The sequence below is a fragment of the Thamnophis sirtalis genome, unplaced genomic scaffold, assembly GCF_051295495.1.
Source record: "Thamnophis sirtalis isolate CommonGarterSnake01/CBP01778 unplaced genomic scaffold, rThaSir2_p1.2 scaffold_6, whole genome shotgun sequence".
NCBI lineage: Eukaryota > Metazoa > Chordata > Lepidosauria > Squamata > Natricidae > Thamnophis > Thamnophis sirtalis.
The window spans coordinates 126,990,829-127,005,966 of record NW_028261386.1 but is presented as its reverse complement, the minus strand read 5'-3'; the positions used below and the strand labels follow the sequence as shown (position 1 = coordinate 127,005,966).

The window sequence follows — 15,138 nt, the reverse complement described above, 5'->3', positions numbered from 1 at the left end:
CATTTTCCATCTTTAATTTATCCATTGTGTTGTGAAGGAGATTTTGCTGAAGGGACATGATTCATCCAAAATTACTCTGCTACATTCCATAGCCAAGAATAGGTTTGAACCTGGATCAACCATGTTTTAGTCCACAATGCAATGTTGAACTTTCCTAATTTCATCACATCATTTATTTGCATTCAGATAAATTGCCAGTAGTACAACCTCTTACCAATGGCGAAAGGTCAAAACTCGCAAACCTTCCTATGCTTGTCCTGGCCAGCAAATAAATATTATAAATTTATTTGTTAGTCCATTGACCATATCAAAACAATGGGGATCAGCCATGATAAGATGCAATAAAATAATAAAATAAACAGAGTAAAGCAAATATTAAAAAGTGAGATAAAACAATGTAAAGTGAAGTGGAATGCAGAGACATAAAATAAGACAAATATTAAAATACAAAACAAATATGTTTTCATGTGAATTCATCACCTTACATGCAACACCAATGAGGTCTATGAAACATCTTCTCAATTGAGCACCCTTAACTATAAACCCAACAGTTCTAATAACTACAGATAACTTTGTGCCGGGCAGAAAATAAGGTAATCTTTTGTCATAGTCCCAGGATATGGTTCTGCCAAATAACGTGTCTATGTATTGAGCTGTTGCTGGGGCAAATAATTGCCAGTTCAATAGAACATGTACAATGTCTTCTAATTTTGGTGCCCCACTACAAACATGCGTTCTTTCAGAGCATGACATTTGGTTGAATCATTTGAGCAGCTTTGAAACCATTGAATCCAGCTGCTCAAATCTTGCTCTGCTAAGGGCTGTCCTAGGGCATTGAGTCAAGCCCATTGTCAGGTATTTTACTCTTTGAAAAGACATTTTATTTTTGGACATCCATTTCAAGCACCTGGGGTTTGCAAGTGACTCAATATCAGTTTGAGCATTAATATCCAAGGCTCTTTGTTTGAATGTTGTCTTAGCCCGATATCTGACTGAGAGTAGATATTGCATTGGGAAGCCATGCTGTGCAATGATTTGGACAACTGGATTCATCCATGTGATGGGTTGAAGTCTCTCCTTCTGTTCTTAAAGGCACATTTTTTGGTAACGTATCCAGTCCTACTGGGAGAATTCTCCACTCATTGTTAAAAAACTTTGATTACTGTTACACTATAAATGGAAAGCGTGCCTATTTCAATTTTGACTGCTGCTGCAGGCATATTTTTGTTTTAGAATCATAAAAAGCACTTGGGTGGGAAGCCTATAGAACAAATAAATATTTTTGTCATGTTTTGAGGTGTTGGTCAGTGGTGGGTTTCAAAAATTGTTGGAACTTACTCTGTGGGTGTGGCCTCCTTTGTGGGAGCGGCTTGCTACCCATGTGACTGGATGGGAGTGGCTTGCTGCCCATGTGACCGGATATGAAATTATGAATTAGTACTTAGGTCGGTCCAAGAAGCTATTCAGAAGTTAGTGGTTAGAAGCAATTGTAAAGCAAGATATGGAATTAAAACCAGAAATATTTTGTTGGCTATTTGAAAGGGAGTATAATATATATTTAATTTTACACATGTTAGCAGCTGCTGGAATTGTGTTTGCACAACAGTGGAAAAACAGAGATATGTAAATGAATAAATATTACAATGTGCAGGAATAAATAAATTGACAATTAAAATCAAGAAGGCTTTGAATACTTTTTCATGTGAGATTGGTTTTAGCAATTGCCAACTAACGGAAACAGAAATTAGAAATCCAAAAGTATGAAAGAAAACACCAATTATGTAAGGAAAGGTCCCTAAAATGTATAAGGAAATATTATTAGATCACTATTAATGCGTAGATAACTGCGGGACATTACACACCCACCAGTGGTGGGTTTCAAAAAAAATTGGAACCTCTTCTGTAGGTGTGGCCTGCTTTCCGGGTCCACTGGTGGAACCTCTTCTAACTGGTTCAGTAGATTTGACGAACCGGTTCTACTGAATAGGTGCGAACTGGTAGGAACCCACCTCTGGTGTTGGTCCAGTATGGGGATCTTTGAAAGGCCTCACAAGTCTGCATCATATTTTGGCACAGGTGAATTTTTTGCTTTGTAGATCTTTAAAATGGAGAGCAGAGTGCTTGGATAGTTATAACTGAATGATTAGTTAATATTTTAAAACTTGCTGGGGCCTTAATTGGACTTTCTTTGGTTAACCCAAGACCTTGTATTTATAAAAACCACCGAAGATATAATAAAGAGTTCATTTGGTCTACAGCAGAGGTAATATTCAGCCAGTTCTGGCGGACCGGTAACAGAAATTTTGAGTAGTTCGGAGAACCGGCAAATACCACCTCTGGTTGGCCCTCCCACCCCTACAGTTATATATCCTATATTCTTGAGAGACCGCCTGCTGCCAATTACCTCCACCAGACCGATTAGATCCCACAGACTAGGCCTCCTCCGAATTCCATCCGCCGGCCAGTGTCGACTGGCGACTACCTGGAGGAGAGCCTTCTCTGTGGTTGCTCCGACCCTCTGGAACGAGCTCCCCGTGGAGATTTGCACCCTCACCACCCTCCAGGCCTTCCGCATAGCCCTTAAAACCTGGCTGTTCCGACAGGTCTGGGGCTAAAGAATCGTTGCCCCCGTCTCGAATGGTATGATTGTTGTGTGTTTTAAATCATGTATTATTTTTGTGTTGTTCTTAATTTGTCTGTATCCCCCCTTCCCGGTTTGAGTTGTGAGCCGCCCTGAGTCCCCCTTCGGGGGAAAAGGGCAGCATATAAATAAAATAAACATAAACATAAACATAAACACATTCCCCTGTTTTTTTTTAGCTCAGGTGATTCACATGGCAGAGCAGAATGCTGTGCTTCAGCTAAGCTAAACAATAGCTTAAACAAATAGTTTCGCGCATGCAAAGCACTCTCTCATAGAACTGGTAGGAAAAGACTTGGAATCCCACTGCTGGTTTATAGGCTCCCCATCCAAATCCCTGTTGTATTTGGTACATCTTTTTTTCCCCCAGAAACCACAACTTTGGATTCATTTTTATTAGTAGTCAAAGAGATACAGAGGCAATAGGTGCCAAATTCTCAGGTCTACTTGTGAGTATACCATCAGAACCATGTCATCTGCATACAAAAGGATGTCAATCTGCCTGTTGAGAATATTTCTGGCACATGAACATCCATACAGTGGAGGAACAAACGTTGACACAAACAATATCAGGGCCAAGATACATCCTTATTTATTACAGCTTCATAATGGGTGGAAACTAATCAAGGAGAGAAGCAACTTAGAACTGAGGAGAAATTTCCTGACACTTAGAACAATTAATTAGTGGAACAGCTTGTCTCCAGAAGTTCTGAATGCCCCAACACTGCAAGTCTTTAAGAAGATGTTGGATAACCATCTGTCTGGAACGGAATAGGGTTTCCTGCCTAGGCAGGGGGTTGGACTAGAAGACCTCCAAGGTCCCTTCCAACTCTGCTGTTGCATTGTATTGTAACTGGGCATTCTCTGTGTGAGAGTAACATGAATTCCAGTATGGACTTTCCGACATGTATTTGAATAGGTGGCCTTTATTGTATCTAGATTCCATATTTAGCCTGATCAGCTTCTTTCATAAGGGGTATTATAGAATCATAAGCCACATTAAGATCTATGAAAGATCCAAGCAGATGCTTATCATATATTGAATATTGAACAATATGACAATGTGAATAAGAAGAATGGGGCAATTATCTATTGTAGAATGCCATTTTAAAAATCAGTCTGTTCATCCAGTAATATGTTCTTCTCAATCCCCCAATCCTTTATTTTGCTCATAATAGGTTTTGCATAATAATAGCTATTATATCAAGAATGATTGTATGCTTATAACTTTTAGGGTCTTCCTTATCTTTTTCGCATTTTGTAAACAAAATTATGATGGAGAATTCCCATACTATTGGAATATAGCTTGGAATATGTGCTGTCCAGGGGTGGGTTCCTGCCAGTTCAAACCTCTTCTATAGAAGAGGTTTCACAAATCTACAGTGCCGTTTAGAACAGGTTCCAATTCCCTCCCCCAGCCTGTCCACAGATCATCAAGATGAAGAGCGAGAGGAGGAATTCTGGGAGTTGAAGTCCACAAGTCTTAAAGCTGTCAAGTTTGAACACCCCTGGGGTGTTTTTCTAAAGGGTTAAGGGTGCAAGGGTCTTGTAACTCGAAAGCTTTAAGACTTGCATACTTCAATGCCAGAGTTTCTGAGCCAACATTCTGGTTGCTAAGCAAGAGCGTTGTTAAGTGAGTTTCACCACATTTTACAAGTTGGTCATGCCCACCCAATCACATGGCTGGCAAGCCACTCCCACCCGGTCACATGGCCAACAAGCCACAAAGCAGGCCACACCTACAGAAGAGGTTCTAAAAAATTTTGAAACCCATCACTGGTGTTGTCTAATGTTAGTAAACAGCTCTTTCAGCAGTGAAGCCCAGTGTTCAATGTTATATCCTAAAAAGTTCTGGGAGTAGGAAATTTTTACCATGATGGGTTTCTTGTGACTACTTTTTGGTTTTCAGTGATTGAATAATGTGTTTAATTTCCATTACTGACACTGGTGCCAAGGGGGAAAGTTAAACCATTTCAACCTCCAGGGTTGCCTCATTCCAAGGTTATTGACTAGACTATTATCATATGGTATGGAAAGTTTTAAATCAGAATTGCCATAAAAGTTGAAATGCATGTATGTATGTGCTGCATATTTCTCACCTAACAACATAATGTGCATTATTTGAATGTCAATATATATTGCCACAGGCAGAAAACAGTTTGAGCATCATGCAATAGTAAATTCTAGTACACAAAGTAAAGTGAATATATTCAATGTCTTTTCCCATATACTTGGGCTGTATCCAGTCATGTAGCAAAACTCCACATAATTGTAGTTATAAGTTAATATTGGAATTATACATTTTAAGTAAGGATATAATTCGCTTCATTGTTATTTTGCTTGAAAGCAGTGCTTCTTCAGTACTTCTACATACATGACATGATGAATTGTAGGAGAATCTGAGGGAGGGGTCAAGCATGCCATCAGCCTGGAATCCTTCATGCCCAGAAGAGATGATAAGTAAGTCCAGCCCACCCTAAACCTTGTTGACTCTTATCCACAATTTCCCTTGATCATTAGTAGTTCAGATTCTTGTAGAGAGCATTAGCATGCAACAAACTTGCAGTTATTTGCACTGCCTTGCTTCCTGATTTATTGTGCCTGTCCACAAAAGCTGAAATTTGAAATTTTTGCAGAGGAATAAAGATTGTTTTAAAAGGTGCATTTGTGTTATTTATGATGCACCATTGAATCTGTCTGAAAAGTTTGAAAAAAGTTACTGAAACTCCGTATGGTGATTGCTCTCCAGCATGCATGTTTTCCATGCTTCAATCCAAAATGTTGTGCCAAAGAGAGATTGTTCGCTTTCACTTGTGCAAGAAGAGTCTACTCTCAGGTGTGCAAATTGTTTTACGTCAGTAACGATTTCTACATTCATTTCATATTTTCGCAATCGCTTTATGTTGGTTCATGTATGAGGTTTGAGAAGATTACTTGAAATTTTTGCAGAGGAATAAAGGTTGTTTTAGAAGGTGCATTTGTGTTATTTATGATGCACCATTGAATCTGCAAGCTGACCCCATAGTGCATTAGAGGTAACAGCACACAGGGAAATATGGAGAAAGCATTTTAACTCTGCAATGGCTCATTTATGCATAGAATGAGTGCTATCCAACCAATATAGCCCAAATGTAGGTGTGTTTATGAATTAATGACATACTGAAGCAAAAACAGTGAGTGCACTTAAAAAACAAGTCTGCATCTTCTGTAAAAGAGGGAAATAATTCCCAAGAAAAGTCAAGGGCAAGAGAAGAGTAGCCTGAAAAGCTACAAAGAGATATAAACACACAGATCACTGTAGGAGACAGAGGGAGGGAGGGAGGGAGGGAGGGAGGGAGGGAGAGAGAGAGAGAGAGAGAGAAAGAAAGAGAGAGAGAGAGAGAGAGAGAGAGAGAGAGAGAATGAGAACTGAAATTATACAGATAGTTCTCAACTTAAAACCAGTTGGTGTTTTGACCCAGCCTTCGCAAACAATGAAAAACTGCTTTCTCACAAGTAACGCAAACTCTTTTTTTATTTAAGTCAGGGCAGGAACAGTCTTTGTTCGCACTGAAGCAACAAAGCCAAAAGTAATTAGTCACAAATGAGAATCTTTTCCCCTTCTAAAAACAGGGCAAGAACAATCTCTGTTCACGTGAGAACTCAAGTCCTAGAAAGTCCTTTCAATGATTAGTCCCTGTTCACATTGTCCGAGGCAAATTCACTTCCTATTATTTCCCATCAGGGAGATTCCATTGGCACCTCAAAATACAGAGCAATTAGTCCCAACAAACCTGATTCTGACCAAGGAATCTGACCTGATTGATGTACACTGGAAAACACATGGTTGTCTGCTACTCCCAAACCTCTACTATTTATTTCCCAGTCAGAGAGGGGCTGGCTAGCATCTATGTATTCTTTTCTTTGAGAGCCATCTTATTGCTTTCTGTTGCTTTCTCTCCTTTCCTCTCAACGCATCTAGGATGGGCCCCAGCTGTTCCTCCCCCTCACTCAGCTCAGGCCCCAAAGACAGCTGCCTCTCCACCTGGGTGAGGACGGAAGGCCCACCTCTGCCTCTGATCCTCCTTCCTTATCAGAGCCTTCCAAAGGCTCCAAAACTGGCCCAGGCTCCCCCTCAATCTTCCCTTCATCTGCTGCTAGCTCTGCTGGCAGCTGATGAGCAACACCAGTTGCATAGTTTCTCTGTAGGGATACTTATGACCTGTTTCCGCGAGCTGCACTGGCTACCGATCAGTCTCCGGATACGCTTCAAGGTGCTAGTCGTAACTTATAAAGCCCTTCATGGTATTGGACCTGGGTACTTGAGAGACCGCCTGCTGCCAATTACCTCCCAAAGACCCATTAGATCACACAGGGTTGGCCTCCTCCGGGTTCTGCCTACCAGCCAATGCCATCTGGCTACTACCCGGGGGATGGCCTTCTCTGTGGCAGCTCCGGCCCTCTGGAACGAACTCCCCGCAGAGATTCGGACCCTCACCTCTCTCCAGGCCTTCCGAAAAGCCGTCAAAACCTGGCTTTGCCGGCAGGCCTGGGGTTGATGAGTTCCCCTCCCCTCTCAACTTGTGCGGTTGTGTGATTCCTGGCTATTTTAACTATTTGTATTGTGTTCTATGTTTCCCCTTTCCCCTTTTGAGTTGTCCGCCGCCCTGAGTCCCTCCTGGAAAAGGGCGGCATATAAATAAAACAAATCTAATCTAATCTTTCTGAAGTTCTAACGGCTGGCCCCCTCCAGGAACACATGACTGTATTTCAAGCACTTGACAACCAGCCATATTCACAGCCATTTGCAGCATCCTGAAGTCATGTGTCTACAATTTACGATGTTTTTTTTTGTTAACAACTGGCATCTATTTCCAGTTTTCAGCAAACCTGGCCCATAGTAGACAACTGGTTTACTTAACAACTGCTTAGGTTGTTTAATAACTGCTGCACAACGGGTCCTAAAATTAGGTCAGTCATGTGTGCTTTGCTTCAAAACTCTCATGACTTACAGTTGTAATGGCTCCATTATGATTGTAAATCAAGGACTACCTTTACAGCTCATGTCAAAACCAGAAATCAAATAAAATCATACCTGCATCAATTAGTGTTTGCTGAACCAAGAAGCCATGTAAGAAGAAATATATGTATATATTTAAAGAAATCCTCACAAAGTTGTACCTGATGGACAGGAGCACTTGAAGCCATTTACAGTATCTTCACAACTGGCACCATTCCTGCAGGGTTCATCGGCACATTGCTCTGCTGTCTTGTTACATGTTTCACCTAAATGTGTACGTGCAGAAAGAATAATTAATCACGGTAACATTAAAGGAAAATATCCGTAATAACACACTATTATTTGAACAGATTGGCCTCTACAGATTGTTTAAGGGTGTCCCTTTCTAAAGAGAGTAATATTGTACTTAAAAAAATACATATCAAAAATCCATATTATTTTTTTTTAAAAAAGGTGTATAGTTTGATATAATTGCTGTTCTTCTTTCCAACCAGCTTGATTAACAAGTTGAGGGTTTTACAGTGGTGGGATTCAGCCAGTTTGCACCTATTCGGGAGAACCGGTTGTTAACTTTCTAAGCAGTTCGGAGAACCGGTTGTTGGAAGAAATCTCCTTTTGGGGTTTTTTCCCACTTTACAGGGCTAATCCTGTAAGGAAGGCAGGAAGGAAACATTCTGGTTTGTTGCCCTGCTTACAGAAACTGCCTCTCCGATTAACCCTTATGACATTGTAACAGCTAAGGTGAAGCTCCCATCGACCTGAGTGACATTGAGTTGGCCACGCCCACAGTCACGTGACCACCGAACCACACCTACCCGGCTGGTCATTAGGACAGAGAACCAGTTGTTAAATTATTTGAATCCCACAGGGGTTTTTAGTACATTATATGTTATCTATACATAACAATATGACTCTTAATATATTGTCAGTAACCTATACTGCTATAAACACCCCCACATATGTAGCCTTATCGCATGCATTTGTGGGAAGGTGTAAATAGAGATATGTGAAAGACAGAATGTGTGAGGCCCACTCGAAGCAAGTTACAAAGTGGGAGAAAGGTTTATTCTAACAGAACTGATGATATCAAAATTCACAATTTCAAAGAAAACACTAAGAGGTATTCTTGCACAGATATAAAAATACACAAGTTGGTTCCTGAAACAGAAGCTGGTCTTTTATCAACCAGATGATGCAATGACATTCAGGTGGGAAAACACAGGAGATAGGGCTGGTCAAAACTGTATGGACTGATCAAATCTTTTGGAAAATTATAGTGATTAATCTGAATTCTTCTGGACCTCAAATCTAGTTTGGCAAGCTAGACTTCAAGGTGGGCAAATAAATATTCATGAGTGAGTGGAGAACTGGAAGGTATCATAAAAAAATTGCTTAGTGGAAAGTGGTCATACATTTAGATATTGATATGTCTGTTGCGAAAGCAGAAGCAGTCCCTAAATCCCAAGAATTGCAGATATTCTTAGTTTTTTTTTAATTTGTATATCACCCAGAACATTCTTTTTAAATGGTGAGAAATTCTTTGGAAATAATAAATATATACAGTAAAACAAAACACATAATCATGTCATAGTACATAATGTTTATTTTTCTATACATCTCCTTCTCCTTTTTTCTCTATAGAATTTATATAACATGGAGTTCAGCTTTGAAACACAGAAGTGTGTCTTGATATGCCCCACATAGACAGACCACCATATGATAGTTGGGAACTACAGAATCAAATGAGAACTTCATTGGGTGGTTGGGGAAGATTGCATGAATGATGGAGCCTGAATTGTGAAGTGGAAGATGTTTTTTTGTGTGTTCATCTGGGGAGGTGTTGAAATGCAATTTTTAAATTTTAAGTATGTTCAATCTCTTGGATTGTTGACACAGTATTTATATTTAATTTCCAAACAAAAAGAAGTTAAGAGGATTGAAGTAACAATTTTATTGCAATTCGGTTGCCGAATTGTGGCAGCATCATTGCAAGAAACTTCCATTCCCCTCAAAGGGAGGGTGTCTTTAGGGTGTCTTTTGTGCTATCATCTGAAGATGATTTTGAGTAACAAAGACGTGAAACCATCAATTCCTTTCTGTCCATTTCTGGCAGAAAGTCCATAAAGGGTTTCCAATGTTTTATAAAGGCATTTATTATCTTATCCTTGATCAAATGAATCAATTTTATATCCTTTTCTCTGATGCCCTTTACTGCTATTCTTAAACTTTAGTTCAATGCAAAAACGTTGTCATGGAACCTTCTTACTGGCTAAGTGCACAAGTACATTTCTTAACACATTTCTAAACTTTTCCTTACTTGTGTTAATTCTATACAACTTGTCCATTTCTACATCCATGTCTTCTTTCTACCATTGCAAAAAAATAAAATAGGGCTTCAACACTCCTCTCTTTACTGTCTTCAGATTGTTATGCTCTTACTCTCAGACAAAATTATTTTTCTTTTAAATCCAATAATGTGCAGGGACCCCTGGTAGCAAGTGATTAGGATGCAGCATTGTAGACAGCATTGCCCACAACCTGGAGATTAATCCTGACAGGCACAAGGTTGACTCAACCTTCCATCCTTCTGAGGTTGGTTAAATGAGGACCCGGATTATTGGGGGCAATATGCTGATATTTGTAAACCACCCAGATAGTGCTATAAAGCACTATGGAGCGGTATATAAATCTAAGTGCTATTGCTAGTGCTACGACTAGTGTCACGGTGTAAATCATTTTCCATCTCTTAGCTTACTGATTCTACTTCACTCATTTGTATTGCAAATTTCTCATTTTTTTAACTCATTTTCTCATCCATATTTGCAAATCTTTCTTTTTTTCAAATCTCTTAACAGATTAAATCAGTTATACTGTCACTGAAACTGCAATATTCTTTACAAACTTTTCCAACTTTTGAAATAATCCCTAATTGGTCCATTGGCTGTCCTTTCGGCTCCTCTGTCACTACTTAGCAATAGCAATAGCAGTTAGACTTATATACCACTTCATAGGGCTTTCAGCCCTCTCTAAGCGGTTTACAGAGTCAGCATATTGCCCCCAACAACAATCCGGGTCCTCGTTTCATCCACCTCGGAAGGATGGAAGGCTGAGTCAACCCTGAGCCGGTGAGATTTGAACAGCCGAACTGCAGAACTGCAGTCAGCTGAAGTAGCCTGCAGTGCTGCATTTAACCACTGCGCCACCTCGGCTCTTTCCTAATATAAGTTATTTCTCTCCTGTAAGCAATATAATTTTGAATCTAAATTGGAATACATACAGCCAATACAATATTATTTACTCTCCTAACTCAAGAAATAATCTAGGAATCATGGGATCAAGAGGTGCAGTGGTTAGAGTGCAGAACTGCAGGCTACTTCTGCTGGTTACTTCTGCGGGCTACTTCTGCTGCTCACCAGCTGCCAGCAGTTTGGCAGATCGAACCTCACCAGGCTCAAGATTGACTCAGCCTTCCAGTCTTCTGAGGTGGGTAAAATGAGGATCCAGATAATTGGGGGCAATATGCTGACTCTGTCAACTGCTTAGAGAGGGCTGGATAGCACTGTGAAGTGGTATATAAATCTAAGTGCTATTACTAAGTGCTATTGCTATCAAACTTAATTTTATGAATTTTGGAACCAGTTTTCACCAAACCATAACATTTCAATTGGCAAAGTAAATACCAATCTACCTGCACATTCACATACATTTAACCACAGACACATAGTTTATATAAAAGTTGTCCTAAGTCCCTAGGGAAATGTGGTTTTACAACTCAATGTCTTAGATTCCCCTCTGCAGCACATATATACATTAATATTATTTTTGACTGCATCAGTGAATTTTTAGTTAATCACCTAGCTATCCATCACCCTTCATTAGCTAATCAGTATCAGGTAACATTAGCTACTTATCTAACTGTCCATCCATCATTAGAGAGAAAATATAAATTGTATTGCTAATTCTAATTTGAAAAATGAGCACAGGGAATGGAAAGAAAACCTTTCATTTTTTTTCGCCCCGGCAAGATTGTTTGTGAGGCTAAATTATTCACATGACAAAGTCTCTGATAATTATATGCCATAAACTCATTTGGATCATCAAACATAACTGTAGTAAATGTTTCCTAAAATTTATAGTGTTTCAAATATTTATGCTATAAACCCAGATTTCCTAAGTCGTTGTGTATGCATCTGAATACCCATTTCTCATTTTCTTATGTTTCTGTATTTGACCATATGGTGTTTATTTCAACTCACTTCTAAGTATACGTCCATACCTAATCACGATAATGCCAAAATGATAAAACTTATGCTGTGCCATCCTTTCACAAATCCTGCAATTTTATTCTACTGTTGCACTGTTGCACAAATATTTAAGAAGTGGGGCTTGCATGATGATATGGTGATACACATTTCACTAGTTACATCAACTCCCACTCTTCCTATGGACACCAATGATGCTAACCATAAACCTTTAATATGCCCTATTGATTTCAGTAGGATTATTAAGATTAAGAGCCATAGGGAAAATGCTCAGTCCACATATACTTGAAGAAGGATCACATAGTTGGTAGAATAGCATTAGAATAGAAGCCAAGTTAGGGTTAGTTGGTTTTAATTAAGAACATAGATATAATTAGCTTAATGGAAAGTTGGCAAAATAAATAGAATGGTTAGGATATAATTCACACCTATTGTGATCTGTTTATAGCAAGAAAAGTTATATTGGAGGATGGTTTTGCTTTGTCTGAAAACATGGTCCTGTTTGACCCTGTACCAGAGGTGGGTTCCTACCAGTTCGCACCTATTTGGTAGAACCAGTTCATCAAATCTACCGAACCGGTTAGAAGAGGTTCCACCAGTGGACCCGGAAAGCAGGCCACACCTACAGAAGAGGTTCCAAAAAATTTTGAAACCCACCACTGGTCCTTGGATATGATTATTCTACACTATCATGCTCATATTTATAAAACTCAGTGCATCTGTGAAAGGTAAGGATGACTACTGCGTTTGTGGTGCAATCAGAACATTGCGTGTGTTGAAGTTGTTTTAACGCAAACCAAAGATGCCTTTTAAAAAACAAGTTTACATCATATTCTTATGTATGCCAGTGCTGTGTGTGAGGTAATTTAAGGTGGTTCTGATAAGTGTCGTCGGCATCTTCATATCCGGTCACATGGGCTGCAAGCCACTCCCATCTGGTCACATGGGCAGCAAGCCACTCCCACAAAGGAAGCCACACCCACAGAGTGGGTTCGAACAATTTTTGAAACCCACCACTGTCCTGTACCTAACATTCCAGAAATATTTTTACTCTGTTTAGCCTACAGTGGGAATTACAAGCCTATTTTATTATTTTATCAACTATTTTATCAAGCAGAAGTTGATACTTTGTACCTCTGCTTATCCTTTTATTTCCTTTTTGCACTACTGGAAAGATGTTTTTTTTTTTTTCTTCTTCTAAATAATCTTGATTGTTGTCCACTATTATTCCTGTGAGTAATTTAAACATTTTATGCAAGCATGTAATCAGCCTATATTTTCCTGGTGTTTGTTCGCTGAGTCTTTTTGAATCAAATAATTTTGACAGTCATTAACCAGTCACTGATTTTATGCAATATTTCATTCAGCTGTTTAGCTGTAATTGGATGTAAGCTAGTCAGGTATTTCAGCCAAAAGCTATGCAACTGAATATTCCCAGTAGATGTTAAGTTTTTACTAATTTTCACTCCGTTTTTAACTATTTCTGCTGTTATTATTAATTCTTCCATTTGGGTTTTATTAAACTCATCTTTAAGTTCTTTGATCCATCCAGCATTTTTATTGTAATTTTTTTTTTGAGTTTCCTATACATTTTCCAAAACTGGAAGTTTCCCCTTTTTTTGTTTGATTGTCCATTTTCAGAATTTTTATTGCCATTTATACTGTGGGAAGTTATCATCCAGCCCTCTCCCAGAAAAATGAAATATCCTAGGAAATATTGAAAAGGCAGAATATTTCTCTGGATGTGAAAAGAAAGATACATGTTTTAAAAGACAGAATAGTTGCCTATAGCTTTCTGCCCATCCCCAGCTAATGGGCCATTAAGATGGCCAGGCTAGCCCACTTTACATAATAAAGACTTCTCCTCACTGCAGCTGTAGGGGGAAGGGATATTACTCAACTCTCCACGTGGCATCTGAGAACTCATCTATACCTGGACTCATCACAGCCTAGAGAGTAGCCCCCTGCATGGCACCATGGGAGTCTGATAACCAATCAGAATACATTTCTTACACAGAAACAGGAAACAGAGAGGTGGGACTAAACAGGGTATAAAAAGCCTAGCAAGCCCCTTCCTCAGTCCTTCTTCTCTTCTTCTCCATCAACACTGAAACATGTGATCACCTTTTCTGTACAGGGCTCAAGCCAACAATAAACCATCTTTCCAAGCAGCCTCCATGTCTCCAGTGTCTTCTTCTCCACTTGGAGCTGAACCCAAAAGGACATTTCTTTCAACAATACTTCAGCAGAATCGCCTCTGATCTGATTGAAGTACTTGATTTAGCTTAAATTGGATGATTACATTTCAATTTCAAGCTATTATTTGTTGCTTTACGATTTCCAAAACTTTTCAAAGGCCAAGCAATATTTTTAATTAAAGGTGTCTCGACCCTTACATTTTTCTTACTTGCAACTGATCTTAATTTATTTCATTTGGCCTCTAGTTTCATCTTTCACTTTGGGACTGCATATGTTTTTGCTTTTACTTTTCTAATTTTGATACCTCGTTTTTCTATAACTGTCACTGATGCACCAAAGGGAAACTGATTGGTCTATTCGATAGATGTGATTTCAATCTCAGCAACCACATTATTCACATCCTTTATTATAGGACTTTCCGTGGCATGACAAAACCGCGCTTGTCAAAATAGCGGTGATAAAATCGCGTTGCTAAAGCCGCGATGTCATCACCGCGCGTCATCACCGCTGCAACCACAGCGCGGCGACAGAAGGGCGCTTTAAAACAGTGCGGCGGCAGAAAGCGGATTTAAATTAAGGTAAGGGTTAGGATTAGGTTTAGGGGTTTGTTTTAGGGTTAGGTTTAGGGTTAGGGTTAGGGTTGGGTTAGGTTAGGGTTAGGGTTAGGGTTAGGTTTAGGGTTAGGGTAAGGTTTAGGGTTAGGGTTAGGGTTAGGGTTAGGTTTAGGATGCTGAGTGCTTGCGAATGTGCGGATTTGCCCTCTGCGATTATGTCATTGCGGTAGGGTCACGTTTTTCCTTAGCGCTTCGAACAGCGCGAATTAGTCTTCACGCTTATGTCTCCGCGGATAAGGGCTTTATGGATTTGTGGTGGAACCGGACTTTCATGGGCTCTACTTTCAATGTTGACAGTCTCTGTCTTTCCACTGTAATTCTGAATATATACCATAATTTTCTGTTTATGATTCTTCTTCTTAGGAGATCAATTTATAGGTTGTTTCAGTGCCTGGCCTATACTGTTTCTTTTCTTATTACTTC

The 15,138-nt window shown here is 39.4% G+C and overlaps 1 protein-coding gene across 1 annotated transcript in view; it reads right to left on the bottom strand.

Annotated features, from left to right (window-relative positions):
* The window catches only part of LOC148045211 (uncharacterized), a 278,032-nt gene that overhangs the window by 102,411 nt on the left and 160,483 nt on the right, over positions 1-15,138 (bottom strand). Inside the window, exon 11 of the mRNA XM_087719049.1 lies at positions 7,802-7,906. Within this exon, the coding sequence (XP_087575175.1) occupies positions 7,802-7,906 (105 nt within the window). The remainder of the gene's footprint in view (positions 1-7,801; positions 7,907-15,138) is intronic.